General features: G+C 36.2%; 3 protein-coding genes across 5 annotated transcripts in view; all 3 read left to right on the top strand.

Moving 5' to 3' along the window:
• On the top strand, positions 1–3,335 carry LOC140756730 (venom serine protease-like). Its single transcript, XM_073092278.1, has 5 exons — positions 1–5; positions 938–1,071; positions 1,760–1,919; positions 2,199–2,251; positions 3,172–3,335. Exons 1-5 carry the CDS (start codon positions 1–3, stop codon positions 3,333–3,335), a joined length of 516 nt encoding a protein of 171 aa, XP_072948379.1.
• A 4,325-nt stretch (positions 3,336–7,660) lies between these two features.
• Positions 7,661–16,573, top strand: LOC140756430 (venom serine protease). 3 transcript variants are annotated; one of them, XM_073091933.1, is made up of 10 exons: positions 7,661–7,723; positions 7,973–8,062; positions 8,463–8,603; positions 9,298–9,427; positions 9,653–9,768; positions 11,722–11,932; positions 12,241–12,304; positions 13,942–14,075; positions 15,623–15,774; positions 16,335–16,573. In XM_073091933.1, the coding sequence occupies exons 2-10, from the start codon at positions 7,973–7,975 to the stop codon at positions 16,509–16,511; spliced, it is 1,215 nt and encodes a 404-aa protein (XP_072948034.1). In that variant the 5' UTR covers positions 7,661–7,723; the 3' UTR covers positions 16,512–16,573. The 3 variants fall into 3 exon arrangements, with proteins under 3 accessions (XP_072948034.1, XP_072948037.1, XP_072948036.1); XM_073091936.1 differs by having other exon boundaries at positions 7,707–7,727; XM_073091935.1 differs by lacking the exon at positions 7,661–7,723 and adding an exon at positions 7,754–7,778.
• Positions 16,574–18,014: 1,441 nt separating this feature from the next.
• The window catches only part of LOC140756411 (centrosomal protein of 104 kDa), a 28,993-nt gene continuing 24,253 nt past the window's right edge, over positions 18,015–22,754 (top strand). The window contains exon 1 of the mRNA XM_073091907.1: positions 18,015–18,274. Coding sequence (XP_072948008.1) covers positions 18,235–18,274 — 40 coding nt within the window. The 5' untranslated portion in view covers positions 18,015–18,234. The remainder of the gene's footprint in view (positions 18,275–22,754) is intronic.

Here is a 22,754-nt window from a genome sequence, read left to right as displayed (position 1 = left end):
ATGCAGTTAGTTTTTATCAAAATCGTTCTCGTAAGCCCTTTCAGCATTTTTCGCTAATCCTTATAGTTTCGGATTTAGCCCTGAAGGCCTATTTGAAAAATTCACCCTGTAGGTATATGTATGTATGTCTTGCTTGTCATTGCTTGGCACATCAAAATGATTTTACGGATTTGAACAAGTTTTTGTCGAATTTATCTAAATTGACATCTAATTGGAAAGTGACATCAGGCTATATTTTTACGCAGTCGGGTTATTAGTTTTTATAATTATTGCTTTTGTGTTTGTTTAGATCTTGTTGATGGATCTTTAACATAAGTAGGTATAGTCCGCGTCAAACTGCTAGTCCGCTCTGAAGTTGTTGCGAGCAAGCGTAGTCATACAAATTGCTATGACGATGCGATTCATTTCTATATTCAGAGCGGACTAGCAGTTTTACGCGGGCTATACTTATTATGAGCTAACGCTAGATACGATTTGATCAAAGACCTCAGAATTAGGCTAGTATTGTTATTCCGAGTCAAAGACATATTTTTGACATCGGATACCTATACCTGCTTAAATAAAAATGTACTTAAGAATAAATAAAAGGCTTGCTTACTTTTCTGTTCAGAACGACATACGCGATTTATTTACGCAGTTGGATTTCAGTATTCGTAAACATGTGACTTGTATTCATTTGATTTTACTAATATATGCTTGATTTAAAGAATATTTTGCAAATCGATACTATTGTATAAGAACTGCACACATATCTTTGTAATAAAAAAATATTTAGAATACAGATTCAATTTACCAACATGCTAAGGGTAAGAAGTAATCCAAAGGTTAAGAACGGAACCCTATTACTAAGCCCGGCGTCTGTCACAGGGCTCTACCTCTTGGACCATAATAGTTTTTTACCTTTTTTAGACCTTTGTATTTTTTCTTGATTTTTCAGCGTTACTCTAGAAAACGACATTGCCATAGTAAAGATACAAGGGACTATATTATTCAATGAGTACGTCGGTCCCGTCTGCTTGCCCTTCAAGTACGCGTCGACGTCCTCCGCTGGAGAAACTGTTACTCTACTTGGTAAGGCAGTTTTGTTCTTTGAAGTTCGACTGTGTAAACAACATTGAAATCTCTGATTTTATGCTTTAAGAGAGAGAGAGAAAGAACAATAATGATAAAGAGATAAATATTAAAATTGAAGCGGTATTTTATATTGCTTTTAACGTTCATTATTAATTTATTAATTATTATATAATGTTTTAATGTAGAAATTGTCAAATTTTGATCTTTGGCGGGAAAAACTTGGATTGCTTGAGTATAAGTATAATAATATAATAACGAGCATATGTCACAGATATATAACGAGTTTATTTCGTTAAAATTAAGTTATTCGATATGTGTTAAGACATTTAAGTTTTAACAATATTTTTAATTGGAAATTGAGGTGTGATTTCTCTGATAATTTAACTTCTTTCTTTTTAGGCTGATTTGATGTAATACATATTTGATTAGTTGGTCAATTATAAACATATAATTATTTTAATAATTATATAATTTAATTATTTTAATAAATATAAGATTTTTTAATTTTGTTAATTTTATTAGAAGTTTACGAAATTTTATTAGCTGCTAATAATCCTGGGATTACACCTGGAATCGCGGGATTATCCATTAACACTCGAAATCCCGGGGTTAAATATAAGATCTGGGATTGATTTCTCTACCTTAACGGTTTTCTTTGTATTTTGTCTCGTGTGTTGATTTCTAGGTTGGGGCGAAGATTCCTTAGGTGGTAGCAAGTCAGATATCTTGAAAGTGATCAACGGGTCCGTCATCACTTTGTCACGGTGCCAGTCCTATTACTCTGGTGTTACATCGTCAAACTTGTGCACTTATACCCCCGAGAAGGCTATCTGTCAGGTATACTGGTCATTTTAACAATAATAATTTTTGGAGGTTCGGTTCGAGACAAAAAAAAATCGGAGCCCTTATAATGCGTCACTCATGCATACAATAGCAGATCAAATGAGTTGAAATGACCTAAAGACGAAGATATAATGCAGTGGTGGACTTGCATGTTTTTAAGCTATGTGATGCAAACTGGTTATATCGTTCTTAAACTTTCTACAATTTGATATTTATAAGTGACACTTTTAAAGATCAAATTGTAGTATTATTATGAAGTTTTGATTGTGCCGTGTTCACAGCATCAAAATGGGGAAAAATAAGTCTATTCTTAGTTTAGCAGACAGCGAATATTGCGAGTTTTAAGTTTTACATTATTTTTTGTACTCATTAGTTTCCGTAACAGACATATAAGAATAAACTATTAGACAAAAATTATTAAAATTTACATTTCATAGGTATAAATAAACATTTCACAACAAGTTATTAATTTTTGCCAGTGGTACGCACAGTGACGTCACGTTTGCCATTCGCCTAGTTGGCTTGGTCGAGTTGTTTAGTCGTCTCAATTTAATAGACCCATTTTGACACATACCATGGCTAGGATCTAAGCATGTTACATACAAATCGATAACCAGAGAAACCGATTTTTACGACAAATCGATTACAACTCCACATCGTATTGTATAAATTACTTAATATTTTGTAAACAGAATATTTATTTAATATTTTTCTAAATTATCTAAATATTTATTAAAAAGTAAAAAAGAAAAAAAAATCTAGTGTAATTTAAAAATTTAATCATGTTTAGAAGATTAAATTAAATAAGGCATCGCTCGTAAACTGTATTTTTTTTTCGTTTTATTATTCAATAAGAAACAAAGTCTTGATTATTTTATTGGATATAAAAAAGGAATAAATAATTAGTTATTGGTAATTCTAAGTTTCAATTATTTGAAAGTTAATAGATTATGGTTTCTTTCGAATGCTTTGAAGCCGCAAGCTCTAGCCGTCACGTGGTCGTAAACTGCATACAAAAAAGTTAGTTTAAGACATTAATGACGTTAGGATCATGGCATGTGTCAAAATGGGCCTATTAAATTGTGACGACTATAGTTTTGTTAATTTCAAAGTTTTTAAATTACTACTACTACTTAAGTACCTATACCGTTTTTGTTTTTATCAAAATCCTATGGCTTACAGTTTTGGTTTTGATCACCTAAATATAATTGAATTCCCGCATATTAAGATAAGACTATATTCAACGTCACTAAGTCCAATATTCACAGGGTGACGTCGGTGGTCCAGTGTTGTACACAAATCGAAACGGCCGTCTGTTCTGCGTGGGCATCATCAGCCTCAGCGTGTCCTGTGCGAATAGCGCCTACCCTGGCATCAACACGCGGGTCACGTCCTTCCTGAACTTTGTCCTGACATAGGGCTCGAACACAAAACTGCGATGCGACGCGATGCGAATTCGCAACGCAGAAAATTGCGATGCGAATTGCTGCGATGCGATATCGTGCGGCGTAGCGTCTCTCAGGGTGACCAACAACAACAACCACTGTGCGATGCGAATCAATTCGCAAGTTCTTGCGATGCGTCGAGGGAGCTCGCAGATTTTTGCGATGCGACGTCGCATCGCAGTTTTGTGTACGAACCCTTACGCTCCATATGACTACTGTGTCAATATCGATGACTGATTGTCCGTATTGTTTTAATAAAGATTGTCATACAGACTTTTCTTACCTTTCACTTGTTTAAAATGCGTTTAATCGCAACGTTAAATCAACCCCACAATGCACAATTAAATGCATAGATATGGAAAAAAACTTAACTAGATTTAATTTTGTTATGTACCAGAATCTTTCAATGATGAATTTATTAAAGACTGATTATTTTTTGATTTTCATTAATTACTCTTACAGATGCCACCTCCACAATTTGGTTTTGTTTGATTTTTTTGAAAAATTGATTCTTTCTTGTTTTTTTGACAAATTTATTTAGCTTGATATTCTTTACATGTGGTTATCACAGCGATTACGCATGGAAAACGTAAAAAATAGGATTAGCATAGCAACAAAATTGTTTATGTATTACAGTAGAATCCGTTTACTATGACTCCACCTATTTGACCAACCTCTTATTATGTCGTAATTACACAACGAAGTTTGGTTTTCATATAAAATTCTTTGTGAAAAAATCTGATATAACAGTGACATGTCGCTTTTTATTGTCGATAAATTATGTCCGGTTTTAATGAACCACTTGATGACATGATTCTTTACACCTTCGGTAATGTTCGTTGATCTTTGTGGTCACGAAACTTAAGCTCAGATTCTGTTCCAGCACCGAAAATGTGAAAGATTGTGTTGACATTGATAGCGCTCTCCTCACATCCCAAGAACCTACCGATGAAGATATCGTACAGAACATGAATGTTAAGGAACAACTCGAAAGTGATGAGGATGGGGAAGTCGAGGAAGAACCATCAACCGCAGAAGAGGCATTCAAGACTGCAGAATTATTATCACGATTTTTTTATAGCAATATTGAAAATGATTAATTTAAAACGTGCAATTTTTATTTTCATTTCTATTACAATATTACATAAGTATATATTTACATAAAAAGTTTTTTTTTTGTCAAGAAACGCTTTGTATGACGTCCGCTTATTGTGACGTGTTTGTCAATTCCCTTCGATGTCATTATAAACGGATTCCATTGTAAAATTAAGTTAAATTATTAAGTAAAAACATTATATGAATAAACGTAATATCTACATCATCATAGATGATATCAAATAATCGTAATATCTACATCTATGATGATGTAGATATTATCCCTAGCTTATCATAGTTAGTGATTATTTTAGTATCTGTGGAAAATTAATCTTTTTAAAAATAAACGATTACAGACCATAACATTATCTTAATTTTTTTTTATTATATAAGAGTAGCGGACGAGCATGCAGTCCACCTGATGGTAAGTGGCTACTGCCGCCCATGGACATCTGTAATCAACCCCAGATAGGACTAGATATTCCTACCTGAGGTCGGCCACAGCTGCGCCTGAGGACCCCTGAGGACTAAGCTGGAACGCCTCGGGAAAGTCTGTCTCCCTTAATATCCTTAATTTCCTTATTATTTTCTTTAAAAAATGTAATAGAGCTTAGACTTAATTGTAGGGATTTTTTACCATTTAGTTTCCCGTAAAACATTTTGATATCTTCATACCCCCATGTTAGAGAAATGATGTCGCTTATCGTGTGATGTATTAAAGTAATTATTTGGACAAGTCAAGGTGTTATTGTAACAGCTTCAAATGTATTCGTGGATGGAGGCTGATTTGGTGTGACCGTGTGACGTCAACACCGCCGTTGTTTAAATGTACCGTATCGAAAACATTTAAGTATGAGGATCTAGATCATGTTATTTTAAGCAACAAATAACATGGTTACACATGGTACATTACAAATGTTATAGTTGATCATGCTAAAAATTGGTTGCAGCCCTTTTTAGACACTGGTCTCTCCAGAAGTAGAGAGGCTAAGTATATTTTACTAGGTTGCGCCAAAATTAATCCAGGGGACTGGCGCTTATATAACAACGCTCAGCTGAGCTGAGACTACAGCATATCCAATTTTTCAAAGGGATGCGTATACATAGCACTTAGAAATCCCAATTGTAGTCCACTCCATAAAATCGGAAATTCCTCATATACGGAATTTAAAAACCGATAAAACATATAAAATGGTAGCTTTGGTAGTTGTAACATATTTGTTTAACTTATTTTTCTGCCAAAACTTATTTTTTCTTTAATAACTTCAATATTGATACTTTTAGAAGAATAAAATATTTATTAGGAAATGTAAGTTCTCAATTTATTTTAAGAAAGTCTAGTATATTACTGTTTAGTCCTTAGTTTTAAGAAAATAATGATAAAGGTGTTTTTTTTTAATAGTGCTCTGATCTTTATTAACTAACTACAATCCCGGGATTCCGGGATTATCCGTAGATATTCTTGTATTTTATGGATTGGATATATTTGTTTTGACTTGACAAAGATAACAACATGAACATAATCTTCAAAGACTATATTATTATAATAATACCTAACGAATTATCATTTAGCGGATATCTATTGATAACTTTAGACCATCTTTATCATAGCTAATAATAATAGCAATATATAATATCTTTTGCCTGTCTGTAAAGGCAAATCTTACAAACAAGTGTATCGCCTTTAATACTTTTACGTTAAATATTACATTACTTAAATAGAGGGCTTAAACAACAACAAATTATCACTTGCTAAACGGTGAAGGAAACCTGCATACCTGAGAATCTTAAAAAAATGTCAAAGGTATGTGAAGTCTACTAATACGCACTTGGCCAGCGCGGTGGACAATGGTTTAATCCTTCTCATTCTGAGAGGAGACACGTGCCCAGCAGTGGGACGTTAATGGGTTGATGATGAGTCATCATCAACCCATTAATCATTGATGACGTGAGGGCTTAAATTAAATTAAATCAAGATTTACCTTCCGAATATTGAATTTACGATCATAATTTGGCAACCACTGGTATAAATCTGTTTCCTTTTCCTATGAACCATTCTTGATAAAATCCAGGACAGATTGCATCTTATAAAGACATATAACTGAAAGCAAAAACGTAAATAAATCAGCAAATACATTCTTAAATGCACCGTAACTGTGTCAGTTGAAAATTGTTTTCCTTATCTATTTAAAAGCCTTAGAACAACAACATCGTCGCCCGGATTCCACGTTATCAGTTGTTCATGTGTTAATGAGGCCTAAAACAATTAATTGTCACCATCTTCAACACATATAGCGCACGATCCGCCATTATGAATCTCAGTCAGTGGCGGGAAAAGTGACGTGTATGTTTTTTGAACGTGCGCAAAAGAACATCATTTATATACAGCCAAAACAAAAGTTGGAGAAATTATTTTGTTTTTATTTAAATCCTAAGGTAAGTGGTCAGTTATTTTTTTAAAACGTTAATTCCTTCGTTATGTACGTTGTGCCGTTATTGGAACATTGAAATTTCTGCACTCAATCTTCGCTGTATTGCTGATGGTAGTAGAGTCCTTTGTGGCCCCGCTCCAAAGGAACCACTGTTAACTACTCAATACTAAGTATTTTTAAAATCTTCTGCTAAGTTCTGGTTTAAATGATGTGGTAAGGGGAGAGACACTTACATGAGACATTCATACTTAGTCCGCAGGAGTAGTAAAGCAAAAGACCGACCTCAGGTAGGAATCATCCTGTCTAGGATAGAAGATCTATTATAGATTTTCACGTGTGACACATAGCCACTTGCCAAGCTCACTGCACGATCGCGTACTACTTCTATAATAAATTGAAGCACCATTGTTGCATTTTCTCCATTAGTGGTTAAGAAGTGCCTTTCATTTGAATATTTGCATCAAAACCCGACCAGGTATTGAGGTACCATTGGTAACCTAAGTAGGCAAATACGTACCTATGTATGTACCTTTTGTACCTACAAAGTAAATTATATTCCATGACTGATAACAGTGAGTTCGATTAGTACCTATAGATTGCAATCGACTTCGATATACTATCTGTTACTATTTAAATAGATCGGTATCTAAAAAGATTTTATTAATATTCGGTAGGACGGTTCCTGAAATACCTACCATCGCGTTCACTGTTAACACAAGTGCGCTGTTGTAAACAGTAGGTATCTATTATCATGCTAATATTTTAAAAGAAATACATAATTTAATTAACAGATAAATGTCTTATTTCGATTAGTTGGCGCTGATATTTGTAGCGGTAAGTGAGTGTTTGGTGATTTATTTGAATTTCTAACTTTAAAATTCTATTGTAGGTGTGTAAGTGAATATTTATATATTTATACGTTTACGTATAGTTTATTTATACGCGATTGGTTCTGTGTAATTCTCATTTTTAGTGGCCATATTTAAATTAATTAAAAATAAATTACATTCTTTTTAGCAAATAAAATAATTATTTCTGTATACTTTATTGGTGTATGATGTTAATATAAGTGTAATGTTTTAGATGAGTGACATAAAGCTTCGATGGGCAATTATTTTTCTGTTGTTGAAGTATGCACAAGCGCAAGACCCCAACTGCTCTTTCACTAGATATGTATGTATTCTATAATCACTATTATAAATTAATTTGAACTATCTTCCGTAATGTATTTTTATACTAAATATACGAATTATTACAAAAACTAGACTCTTAAAAATGTAGCTTAAGTATTCCCAGAATTTTAAAATCCGTTTGGGCCTATAGCGTGCCAAAGAATGAGATCTGTGGATCATATACGCTCAAAAAACATTACCCTCTGTAAACGGGTAAAAAAATGAAAAACGCACTAACTTCATGATCTCATAAGCATGTAAATAAATATAACTTTACATGTGAAAACAACTAAATGGTGTGTTTTTATTATTAAGAGATAACTATATAGATATAACTGTACACTGTATGTTTTCCTATTAAAATAAAAAAAAAAAAAAAATACTACTAATTTTTTTTTTAGGTGACACCTGACAGCACATTGTATGTATACAGCCCAGGATACGATGCGTTCTACAAAGCAGGGGTGCAATGTCGATGGATAGCCACCTGCCCTACAGGCTACAATTGTCGACTTGACTGTCCGGATATCGATTTGCCACAGGTATGTCATCATCATCGTCAACCCATCCCTGTCTCATTGCTGGACCCAGTGGCGGATTAAAAAAAAATTAAGGTCTAGGCTGAACAGTTTTTGCCTGCTCCTGCTTCTACAATTGGCATGTCTAGTGGCGAATTCAAAAAAAATTAAGGTCTAGGCTGGACAGTTTTTGCCGCCCCTGCTTCCACAATTGTCATGTCTTACTAGAGGTGAGGCGTATATACTGGTTCAGGGACTAGGTAGTTTCCCGGACTAGGTTGTATATTGGACTAGGTAGTTTATCGGATTAGATAGCTTGCGCTCCTGTTTTTTTTTTTTGCTCGACACGTTGGTTCAGAACATGTTTCCCGTTGTTTTTTGTGGTCGTCGCGCTGGCTTATGACCCGGTTCTCTTTTTATTTGCTTGCCGCGCCCGCGTACGGTTCCCGTTTTTTTTGCTTATCACGCCACTTCATGACACGTTTAAGGCATGAACAAACTAGCTTCCTAATTAGCAAAAAAAAAAACATTCGGTCCCCAAATTTGCTGCCCCAAAAAACTGCCGCCTTAGGCTGAAGCCTACTTAGCCTGCTGGTAAATCCGCCACTGGCTGGAGCTAAAAATAAAAGGAACGGTATAAAGAGAGATAAATATATATGAGGAAAAAGTGATATGAAGGAAAAGGAAAGTTTATCAATGCTAAACCCGTTTATTCCAGACCCAAAATTGTTACTTGGACCGTTTTCTGATATCGCTCTCCGGAGACCCACAACTCAGTTCAGCTGACTATTACTGTGGCCGGGGCAGTCTAAGCGGCATCGTGTCAACCGGGCAACAGATTTCTATGGGTATGATTATTTTATATATTAATATAACAGATGAAAATGTCGGATCCCATTCTATGACTATCGCCGGTCACTGGTAAAAGGTCACCGGAATCATACGTAGGCGAATAAGTCTATCTCTGACATAGTTGTAATTTTGTAAAATCAAATCAACTTTTTGCACTGGGGGCCTCCATTTAGACCTCCGAGAATATACGCCCATGATTATAAATAAATTATCATTTCCAGCGCTCCTAACATCGATAAACAGTCCAGGTGGGCGCCTCTCCTGCCGGGTCACCGCGCAAAGAGCCAGTACTCCAACTCCCCCTCCAACAACTTGCCAGTGTGGATATAGGAGAATGGTAAATCAATCGTACTGTCCTACTGATGGACACGTCCTCTTCGGGTGGGAGGGATTTAGGGCCTAGTGCCCATAGTCCATCATATGAAGGTGGTGGAATCCTTTCTGGTTCGCCTCCAGAGGCACCATTGCAACGCTATTTAAAACACCCACACATACCTATTTCTACCTAATAACAGCAGCGTTAAGCGCTGCTGTGTTCCGTTTTGAAGGGTGTGGTAAGGGAGACATACTTTTCCGAGGCGTTCCAGCTTAGTCCTCAGGGGTAGCGGCGCATCTGTGGCCGACCTCAGGTAGGAATATCTAATTCTATCTGGGGTTGATTACAGATGTCCATGGGCGGCAGTAGCCACTTACTTATAAAAAAAAACAGCAGTCTTAAGTGCTGATGTGCTCTGGTTTAAAGAATGTGATTGGGAGACATACTTATCCGAGGCGTTCTAACTTATTTCTAAAGGGTAGCAACGCGTCTATGATTGGCTGAGGTTGACATTTGGTAGGAGTCTAATCTTATCTAGGGTTAATTACAGATGGGGTTCATAGAAGTTCCTTTGTGTTAATCTTAAAATGATATTAAGAAAAAAATAATTAATAGCGTTCATAACATTTGATCATTACACGAACCTCCTAATGGATGAGCAGTTTGGCTTTAGAGCCAAACACTCCTGCGTACAGCAGGTGCATTGCTTCACGGAGCACATCCTCGTAGGGTTAAATCGGAAAAGATCCTGAGGCACAGGTGCCCTCTTCTTCGATGTAGCAAAGGCGTTTGTTAGTCTGGCACCCATCGCATAATAAATCCGCCAAATACCTAGGTGTCACAGTAAACAGTAGATTGAACTTCATTGAGCACAAAAAATAACGCGAAAAAGGCCTCTTTCGTACTATGGCTACTTCTACCACAGGTTAGGCAAGAAAAGTTAAATGGCACTTCGTCATAAAGTGACGCTTTACTTACAAAACTTGAGTAAGACCTATCATGACTTCTGCCAGTGTAGTCTTTGCACACGTAAAACTCATTCACAGATATCAAAAGCTTCAAAACCGATTCTTGAGCATGGCCACAAGCTGTCGCTGGTACGTGCGTTATGTAGACCTCCATAGAGATATGAGCTGCCTACCATCGCTCAATACATGAAGCAGCTTTCCGAAAGTCATTTTGGTATAGCTATTGACTACCCAAATTAGTTAGTTGTCAAGGCAGGCGTTACATATCTGATAAGGCTCTACGCAGATGCCCAAAACATGTCCTAGAAAACCTTGATGATAAGATCACGTTAGGCAACGCCTTACGGCAAGGAGAACCCCTCCTCAGCCCCCACACACACTCAACAACAACAGATTTTATACACACCGTTCCCGGCGTCGAAGACGAGGACCCCACTACAGGACAACCTTCACAAGGTATCCCCGCGTGATCGGTCGTGTCTCCCCTGTGCCCCACATTAGCGTAACTGACCTAAGCCGAGATCCGTACCTCACAGGAGGTACCCTTAGGTGAGCCGCGATCCCTATATGACAAGAGGCGGATGGTCAGGACTCTGGCAGTAGCTGAGTCCGCAACCTTCTCTCCCTCTAGTGAAGATGGACGGTCTAGGGAACCGGCAACGGCGACCAAAGTTATTCTTCCCTTCTAGCCCATAGTCTTCTTGTCCCGGCTGAGCCCCAGGCTCGCCACCAAAATCCGGTGAAGCTGTGCAGGCCGCTAGGGCCACCAGTAACTACACATATCGAAAAAAAGACCAAAAAAGATCATTACACATTTGCTGTCTGTTTCAATTGGCTGTCCTAGCCCTACCTATGGTTATTTTGCGATATACTTGACTGACTGCCTATGACAACTATAATATTATTACTGAATTACTGACTAACGTGTACCTTTTGATGTACGGAATCGGCTTTTTCTCACACACACACATCAACATCTAACATCTACCTCTTTATTTGATAACAGAATCGCATCGTCGGTGGTTCCCCGACGAAACCTAATGAGTTCACGATGATGGCTGGCATAGCCTACGTCGGACAAAACGTTCAGGGGTCAATCAGGTGTGGAGGTGTGATCATTACGAACCAGCACATCCTCACCGCAGCGCACTGCGTCAGCCAAAGACCATACTCCTCTTTAGCGGTCATTGTTGGTGAACACGACGTCAGCACTGGCAGTAAGTATTGCATCTTCTGGGGAATGTCTCGATGAAGAACCTTTGAGAAGTTCTCAAAGTAATTTAACCTATTAATTACTTTCTTACGCTCCCGAACCTTGTCGATTACTGCTTTTCGCTGTTTCTAGGAATAAAGAAATTCTATCTAGGAAAAATGTAGAGAATAATCACAAAAATACTATTGTATTTTTAATTAAAATTATATTAAGTACAACAATATACACGGTTACTTCTAAATGACACCGTTTCCATTCTGATTGTTATTTGTTTTTCAAAGTGTATAGTTGAAACATTGTTTTTTTTTTCAGACGATACTGATTATACACAGGGCTTTAGAGTCAGTAGTTATGTAATACACCCAGATTATAATGAGTAAGTTCCCTTTTGATTATTTTTTTACATTATTTTTAAGATCACATATATGCAGGTTTCCTCGAGATGTTTTTCTTCACTGTTAAAGCAAGTGATAATCCTATATATAAAAAAAAAAAAAAAAATTTTTTACTTTGTGGTGACATAGAAGTCGGTTGTATTTTTTTGTTAAAATTTTTTTCACCCTTTTTAGTGATGACATACACTAAAAAATTATATTAATCTATATTAATATTATGAAGAGGAAAAAAATTTGTTTGTTTGTTTGATTGTAATGAATAGGCTCAAAAACTACTGGACCGATTTTAAAAATTCTTTCACCATTCGAAAGCTACATTATCCACGAGTAACATAGGCTATATTTTATGTGAAATATATTTGATAAATAGATTTTGAGGCGGTACAAAGTTTGCCCGGTCAGCTAGTATATAAAATTGTAAAAACGTGATCATGAATGAAGGTAAGGTCTGAGTTTACATTGATTGGAACCGAACGATCGCAGGGCGCTGCCGCGTCCTGATATCGCTTAGTTTTATATTGTCTTATATGTTCCAACCTAACCTAACTAAATAGTCAATGATGAACTGGCTTTGCAATTTCATTAGAACCTACACCAAATATCTTCAAACACAACTCAATTATTCCCATCGGTTGAGGAGTTGCATATTTTGACTCTGAGCCACATTATCAGACCCTTAAATAGTCAATGATAAACTGGTTTTGCAATTTAATTAGAACCTACACCAAATATCTTCAAACAAAACTCAATTATACCCATCGGTTGAGGAGTTACATATTTTGTCTCCAGAACCCACTCTGATCCTCATCATATTTAAATGGGACCAACTTGTAGCAATTATACACACACGAAATTAAAGGCATTAAAATAGGTTCATAAACGGTGAAGTTATGGTTGTTATATTTACATGGGTGGAGGAGTTCCCCTCATTTTCTCCAGAACCCATCGATGGATCCTAACCATATTTAAATGGGACCAACTTCCAGCTCGTCTCTATACAATAAAAAAAATTTATTAAAATCGGTCCACTAACGGCGGAGTTATTCGTGTACATACATAAAAAAAAAAGATACAGGCCGAATTCATAACCACCTCTATTTTGAAGTCGGTTAAAAATTCTCGTGTCAGAATGTTAGTTACTGTACTCCTCCGAAACGGCTTTACCGATTTTCACCAAATTTTATATGTATATTCAGTATTTTTCATACCCCTAAGTGATAAGGGTTGTTCACCCTTAACATTTTTTTTATTTATATGGCTGGCAACACAACGCTTACTGGGTCAGCTAGTTATATATATTGAAGGTGGTAGAACCCTTTGTGGTTCGACTCCGACGGTTTCACCGTCACACCTATTTCTACCTATTAATAGTAGTGTTAAACAGTGATGTGTTCTGGTTAGAAGGGGGTGAGGGAGACATACTTTTTCGAGGAGTTCCATCTTAGTCCTCAGGGATAGCGGCGCATCTGTGGCCGACCTTAAGTATTAATATCTTGTTCTATCTGGGGTTGATTACAGATGTCCATCGGCGGCAGTAGCCACTTACCAGGTGGACTCGTCTGCTACTCCTGTATTATAAAATATATTTATATATTATTTACAAATATGTTATTTTTAGGGATACTCTCGAAAACGACATTGCCATAATAAAGATACAAGGGACTATAGTATTCAGTGAATACGTCGGTCCTGTCTGCTTGCCCTTCAAGTACGCGTCAGCGTCCTTCGCTGGAGAAACTGTTACTATGCTTGGTAAGCTCTTTTAGATCAAAAACATTTATTGGTAAGGTGAAAGGGTTCTTCAGTTTCACTGCGGCAGTGCCACCGCTATGAGTATTTCTGTCTTTTAATAAAATAGAGAGAGCTCCCTCACTCTCAGCGAGTGAAAAATTATTCGCCAAGTACGAGTCAAACTCACACATGGAGGTTTCCGTACCACGAAATGTTCACTATTTTTTACTTATTTTTATTCATTCTATTATTTTCAACAATACTTCGTTAATACAAGAACGCCATCTAGTCTAAAGAACTACCTATACATACGTAATCTATCACTATTTTTTGACAATGTATCTATCATCATAGATGGCGTTGGGGTGATGATGAATGACAACGTATAATAAAATTAAAATAATTATATTAAAATATGTTTTATTATTGTTTTATTCGTATTTATATTATTAGTAAAAGTTTCAACAATCTTCCTAGTACGGTTTAACAGTTAGATCGATAAATGTCGAAAAAGGTTTGTTCCATGGATACCTCCTTCAATATTCAATTTTATTTTATTTTTAGTAAGTAATGGCGGCCACCATTATGCATCCTCTGCAAATTTCAAGTGTCTAACTATTACGGTTCCAGACAGACGGACAGACAGCAAAGTCTTCGTATTAAGGTTCCGTTTTTACCCGTTGGGTACGAAACCCTACAAATGGAAAAAAAAAATAACACTTTACAGCTATGTGGGTAACATAGCTCTGCACTAGATGTTTTTTTCTGTTTTGAGGATGGAATGAACAGACACGCAGACGAATACCTAAAACACCCAGATTATTTAGATATCTGTCTGGCCGAGGATCGAACCGGAACCTTTGTCTTAGACGGGTACACGTCTGACGTCTCAAGTTAACGTTTACCTTTCGTTTAAGCCATAAGAAGCAGTGCTGCACTGCACTGCTATTATAAAAAATATTGCCTTATGTGCATCTAATATCCATAAAAATCTGCTGTATTCTACTGCTCCATATAATACAAGCCAAACTGTACATGCTCACAAATACTTATGTTTTAATATGTAATGGGTTAACACGATACGTGGTTTTCCAATTTCGTTTGCCGATATTTCGACTTAGTTGCATGGATCAACGTTGACAACGGTTCCACCCCTCCACCACAGTACAAATTGTACTGTGCCTCCACGGTGTCGCTGTGATCACGATATGCAACTGGGTTGAAATATCGGTAAAAAAAAAACCGCGTATTGGGAGTACTTATTACTTATTAAAATGTCTAAATTCCGGGATAATATTAGTCTAAAATCATAATTATAAATTAACGAACTTTTACCCGCGGCTTCGCTCGCGTTACGAAGTAGTATTTTCATCCCCTATTTTATCGCCTTGGGGGTAGAATTCATCAAAATCCTTTCTTAGCGGATGACTACGTCATAACATCTACCTGCATGCCAAATTTCAGCCCGATCCGTTCAGTGGTTTGGGCTGTGCGTTGATAGATCACTATGTCAGTCAGTCACCTTATATATAGGTATTTAGATTATATCATTTAAATGTTGTTCCTAGGTTGGGGCACAAGTATGCCGGGTGGACCCAAGTACGATGTTCTGCAGATGGTGAACGTGGACGTCACCACTCAGGCGAAGTGCCAGTCTGTGTACTCCACCCTCAAGCCGACACAAATATGCACATATACTCCTGGGAAAGACGCGTGTCAGGTAAACTGGTCGTTACCTGTCATATTTTTGTATAACTTTGCAGTAGTACACAAGCATGCAGTTCACCCATTTTTGCTCTATAACAGCAGTGTTAAACGCTGCTGTGTTCTGATTTGAAGGGTGTGGTAAGGCAGACATACTTTTCCGAAGCGTTCCAGCTTAGTCCTCGGGGAAGCGGCGCATTTGTGGCCTATCTCAGGTAGGAATATCTTTTCGTTTCTGGAGTTGACTACAGATGTCCATGGGCGGAAGTGGCTACTTCTGTGGACTGCATGCTCGTCTGTTACTGCTGTATAATTAAAAAAAAACTGACTGTGACTGCTGCCTATAGACATCTGTAACCAACCCCATATAGGTACTTAGAACAGGTTCTAATCGTAGCCGATCTCAGATACCTTGCGACTCCTGAAATTAAGGTAGTTAATGCGAAACAATATGAATATAAAGAAAGAATACGGGTACTTTTATTACTTTAGTAAATGAATTCTTGGGCGAGCCAAAGTATATTTTCTGTTGATAAAAAATATATATTAAATATACAAACTAATCTATGTATACAGGATGACTCTGGCGGCCCAGTTCTCTACACGGATAAGACAAATGGCCGTTTGTACAGCGCGGGCATCATCAGCTACGGAAGATTCTGTGCTTCAGGCTACCCGGGCGTCAACACAAGGGTCACGGCTTTCCTCAACTTCATTACGACTAACGCACCCTATAATTACTGCAAGATTTAACCAAATATAACTGATCACAGAAATAGGTTCATATTGTTCCAATAAATTGTGATACAAAATAACTGTGTTTCTATTGACTTTCGCTTGTTTTAACCCCCGGCGCAAATAGAGGGATATTGTAAGTTTGATGTACATTGCAAGAATATATATTTTGTGTATTTGTCTATAACATCGTCGCTCTTAGACAGGTGGATTGATTTCAATGCGGTTTTTTTTTTGCATTTTTTGTTTTTTTTTTTTTTAATTGTATTTGATCGAGAGTTTTCATAGCTATGTTTGAAAGTACCCTAACCAGGTACCCTTACCATGAGTTTTCAAATCACCCCACAATTTTACGTTTACGTTATTTTTTAGTAACAGAACGTTTACGTTATTTTTTTATCTAGCGGCCATAGTTAAATTAAGTGCAAATAAGATTGTTACGAAGTAGTTTTAATCTTAACTTAATAGCATGGATTCCCGCAAAGCGATGCGTGATTCAATTAACTACTTATAAGTAAACAAGGGCCTGATGATGGAAGACCAGAGAAATCGAGGGGAACTTTAAAAAATCGTAAGGGCGACTAGTGCTTTTATAAGTTTTTTCATTAAGTATTTTTATTTATATATTATATTAATATAAACGTTTGTATGGCATCACTAAAAAGGGTGAAAAACAATTTTTAACAATAAATTACACTCGACTTCTGTTATTACAAAATAAACAATAATTGATATAAATGTTAGCTTAGTACATATTTCTGAAGCAGGCGCTCATATTGGACACGCTGTTTACGCTGTTATCCAACGAAATATGTATATTGAGCGCCAACTTCAGAAATATGTACTAAACCAACATTTATTTCAATTATTTTTTACTTTATAGTGACAAAGAAGTCGGTTGTATTCTTTTGTTCAATTTTTTTACTTGATTTAACCTCCGACGCAAATAGAGAGATATTGTAAATCTTCTCTCTTAGACAGGTGAATTGATTTCAAAGCGTTTGAAATTGTATTTAATTGAGAGTGTTCTTAGCTATGTTTTAAAAGAGATCTGACCAGCCGGTTAAAGATTTATCAGCTTTTTCCAAGTCAATCCGTCAACCATAAAAAAGCATAATGATGTGATTGTTTTTAGTAAATATTTTTTGTAACGAAATAAATGTATGTGAAATTAACCATTTCCTAACTAACTTAACCTGGTGGTATCTAAAAGCTTGAAACTTAAATATGTATGTAATAAATCTACGAAAGCACAGCTTCATAGCTCCTTTCTATACTGAGTAGACATTTTTGTAGCTCACGTTAGCTACATACTACATTTGCAGTTATACCTGAGTTCCATTACGAGAATCGACGGTCTTTCCTGCTAGGGGTCGCTCAGTTCAATCTAATTTACTCCCGAAAGATGGCGGTGTTCCGTCCGCGCCGGTTTTATTGATTTTACTGACGGACACATTTCATTTGCGCTACCATCCCCGACCCTCCATCATTCTTATTTCGTAACTCGCAAATATTATTAGTAAAACAGACCAATTTAGTTTTGTTTGAAATGAAAATACAACGCTTTATTGCGAATATGTAGACATTAATTCAAGTGATAAAGTTCGCCGTTCGTAAGCAAAAATGCGACCTGATTTTTTTATGCGGTGTTTTTCTATTTTGCTCGGGCTGTAGTGCGATTGATGTCAGCTATGGAAGTGGACACGGTAATCGTTCTGAGAATAGGGAGGTAGTTCTGAAGATGCCGAAAAGAATAGCATTCCACGTAGTTTACGCAACAAGTAAGTAATAATTTTTTGCTCTTTTTATATAGTATTTTTTTTAATTTTTTGTTTTCTGGAGACTTTTTGGCTCTTTATTTTTTTCCTTAGTGATCTAAGTATTTTATAAAATATTATAACACTTAATGCATTAAGGCAAATGATTAAAAGTTTTAATTTTAACAGCTATAAAATTTGATTTATCAAAGAAAATTATTTGATTATCGAGGATGATTTAGCATAGAAACGTAATTTATCAATTTAATTATACCAGATAGCATAATAGTACTAACAAGCAAGTGCATTTTAGTACGATTATAAAGTGTTTCCTTTATCCTTAGTAATAATGTACATGAAATATGTGTGATAAAAGACATTTTAAGATATTAATTTACTTAATATGATAAATTTCTTTTATGTAAGCAGTTGCTTCTACAATGACATTGCATTTCGATCGAAATTACAAGTGGAGAAATATCGATTCGATTGACCCGAAAGTAGGAGAATATTTTTCTTACCTACATAAACTACAAAAATATTCTTCTGCTTTCGAATCCTCCTCCTATGTCCAATCTTTGACACGCTCTACAGTCCAAACGGCCTGACTCATATTTACATAATATGAATCGTTGGAGTCGTCTCAATTGTGAGATCGACGTCTAATAGGCTGTATTAATTTTAAACTAGATGCCTATGAATAAAAGGGGGGTGATTTTTTAGTCAAATTAAATACAAACAAAAATTATAGAAAAGAAGGACAATATTACTATGAGGACTAGGAGAAGGAGACTATGTGGTGGTAAAAACAATGTGGTGCAAAAGGCGGACTTAATGCTAAATAGCATTTTCAGAATACTTTCCTGTCACGAGATCACGCAAGCATGAGCAAGTTTCAAAGAAACTGCAGCGAGTTAGATCGCTTTTCTTCCCATTTCATCGCGCGTTTCCCTCCCTATACCTAACTTGAACCCCCATTACCCCCCTATAACTTAAACTCCTCTACCACTATGGTGGTAGAACCTTTTGTGTTTCGACTCTAGCGGCACCACCGCCACTCCTATTTCTGCCTCATAAGAGCAGTGTTAAACACTGCTGTGTTCTGGTTTGAAGGGTGTGGTAACTGTCATACTTTTCCGAGGCGTTCTGTCTTAGTCCTCCGGGGTAGCGGCGCATCTGTGGCCGACCTCAGGTAGTATATCTAATCCTATCTGGGGTTGATCACAAATATCCATGGGCGGCAGCAGCCAGTTACCATCAGGTGGACTGTATGCTCGTCTGCTACTCCTATATTATTTTAAAAAAAAACCTATATTGACGCGACCCCTGTACGTGTACCTTTGAAACGATAGGCACGCGTACACGGACATACATATGTGAACGGAGGACATGACGCGTGCGAACGCGCGACATGAAAAGAACTCATATTACATATTTTCCGTGCGAGACACGCGTGCGGGCATGAACCCGCGCGACAGAAAAAAATATATAAATAGAATTTAATTGATTGAATTTTTCTGACAAAAAATAAATTTTAATTTAGCTTTATATATTAATTGAAATCAAAAAGCTATTAGACAAATAAAACAAGATCTATTACACAACTTTGTTCCTATATTCAATGTAGCACGACATCAAATATACAGAGTGAGGCAATTTGTCGGCACCCTGCCATTTAATATTTAAAGAGCCAACCAATTAATCGATCGAGTATGCGAATATGACACAGGGTTTATGACACGTGAAATGATACTCTGTACTAGACGCCATATTAAGTGTGGCATAGCATTTTTTATTGATACAAATTCATTATTTTGTAGTTTGTTTCACTGCAAGGCCCGTCGGAGGCCCGTGACAGAAATGTTGAATGAGGCCCCTAGTCTAATCAGTTGATCTAATTTTGTAAGTTTTTACAAATGTCTACAAGGGAACTCTAGATCCAGCTGATTAGACCATTCAATACGGTACTCCGACTCGAATCTTCTCGACAAATTAATTTAATTTTGCTTGCTATCTTGTATATCACGGGGCATACAAGATGAAAAGAAAGTCTGATATTCACTTGCGAACGATGAAGACCACAGGTGTGTGTAATTTCTCACAAGAGGTATATCATCATCATCAACAACCCATTAATGTCCCACTGCTAGGCACGGGTCTCCTCTCTTAATGAGAAGGATTAGGCCATAGTCCACCGCGCTGGCCAAGTGCGTATTGGTAGACTTCACATACCTTTGAGATTTTTTTTATAAATCTCTCAGGTATGCAGGTTTCCTCACGATGTTTTCCTTCACCCTTTAGCAAGTGATAATTAATTTCTAATACGCACATAATTATGAAAAATCCGAGGTGCGTGCCTGGGATTTGAATCTCGGATCCCTCGATCGAGAGACCGAGTTTCTTAACCACTATGCTATCACTGCTTATAGGTATATGGCAGGTATATGCGATTATTTTTAAGTAATAAATACTTAAATATTAAGGTTCAATGACATGCAGTCAATTCGGATTTCTAATATTAGTTACAGTATGAGGATTTTATTATAATCAGCGCATATGTTTGGCTAATTCACTATTTAAGGTGGCTAGATCTTTCATAGGTAACTGTATTCGCTACTACAATAAAATACCCGACCACATTTTGAATCTCACAGAAAAAAACATCAAACATGTCGTTAAACAAACGCTATGTAAAAAAGCGTACTATAAACTAAGTGATTATTTGACTGACAAAACGATGTGGTCTGTAGTAGTTCCAGCTTAAGTTTAACATTGTAAAAACATTTTTTTGAAAGATGTGTGTTATGGAGTTTCTTTTGCCGCTTCTTCTCCATAACGAAACACGTTGTGAAGTGGTGGTAGTTGTATTGACATTCAAAAAGTGCTCTGTAAAGAACCTATTTTGAATAAAAAAAATTGATTTGATTTGATTTGATAAGTAAGTAGTAGGGAATTTGGCAAATTTATACAATGTGTATTCGTATCTATCTGCGTCTACGCGATCGTGTTTTGATAAAGATAAATAATACGCTAATATGCACTGCATAGAAAAATAGTATTTTGTCTGCCACAAAGTCTGTAAATATTCAACCAATCATGATATAAAGGAATTAAGACCTCTAGCATAAAATTTGTCGTTGAAAACCACTCTTGAATAAAGAAAGGTGTTTGTCATTCGCCGCTACGTATTGATTGACCGTATTATTAGATGAAAAAATAAAGATGCCTAGTCACTCACGACATCCACAGAATAATGGTGTTATTCTTGGCCGACAACCAAATTAAGACGAATGTACTTACGATTAAGTACTCCCATTTGTTATGTGAGAAGCAGAATATATTTAGGTCAAGAAATCCATTACCCCACATTTATAACATCTATAACTGTCGCAAGTTTTTACGCTGTCTATACAATAAATTACTTCAGAATCTTTAAGTTTTGATAGAATAATTTATTAGATAGTATTTTTTTCTTAAAAACACCAATCAGAAAGGTTTCCTCCCGATGTTTACTTTCGCCCTCAGAGTGATAAATTAGCAATTGTTTCAAATATCGCGATCAAAATCAAATTTAATATGTCCAATAAGACTTTCTATAAAACATCCGCAGTAACCTAGTACAAAGGTAACCCTTTGAACTGCGCCCTTAACAACCAGCTACACAGTCTACAATCGACCGTAAATAAATAATGCCCTGCCCCATGAAATGACGGCAGCCGCAGTGCACTTGCATTATGAAACACTGCAGTCGGCTTACCTGTTCAAAAGTTTCATAGCTGTACGTTAGGGATGAAACGATATATCGATTCGATAATATCCTAACTATCGACCCTATAATATCGACATGTAACCGGTTGAATAGATGGATTATCTATTATATTTAAAATATTTACCTCACGAAAAATATATCTTGTATATAAAATTCTCGTGTCACAATGTTAGTTACCGTACTCCTCCGAAACAGCTTTACCGATTTTCACCAAATTTTATATGCATATTCAGTAGGTCTGAGAATCGGCTACTATCTATTTTTCATACCCCTAAGTAATCAGGGTTGTTCACCCTTAAATTTTTTTTATTTATATGGTAACACAACATTTGCCGGGTCAGCTAGTTTATATATACATGCACTTCTTTAATACTATTGAAACAACGTTATTACTTTTTTGAACTATTGCCCAAAAGAAATCATGATATTAAACAAAATGGAATATCGATAATTTTTAATATTAGAATAGTAATTATGAAAAGCCTAAAGCGACTGAAGTATTCACAATTATTAATCTTTAAAAAGTGTGTGCGAAAATAAAGGTCATAGAATAATTTGAATTTTTTTTATTTCAGTAACATCGCGTTAAAACTTTCAACATTGTGGAAAAAAAACATTATCGGTTATTTCGATATTTTAGTCCTTCGATACAAATATCGATATTCATATCGATAATTTCTGGAATCCCTACCGTAGGTACAATTATCCGTAATTCAGCGCTTTGATGTCGGAGCT

Source organism: Epargyreus clarus, unplaced genomic scaffold, assembly GCF_041222505.1.
Source record: "Epargyreus clarus isolate Ecla_fem2 unplaced genomic scaffold, WU_Ecla_fem_2.2 ptg000035l, whole genome shotgun sequence".
Classification (NCBI taxonomy): Eukaryota; Metazoa; Arthropoda; class Insecta; order Lepidoptera; family Hesperiidae; genus Epargyreus; species Epargyreus clarus.
The sequence above is the reverse complement of the archived record's forward strand: the minus strand, read 5'-3'. Positions and strand labels throughout refer to the sequence as shown.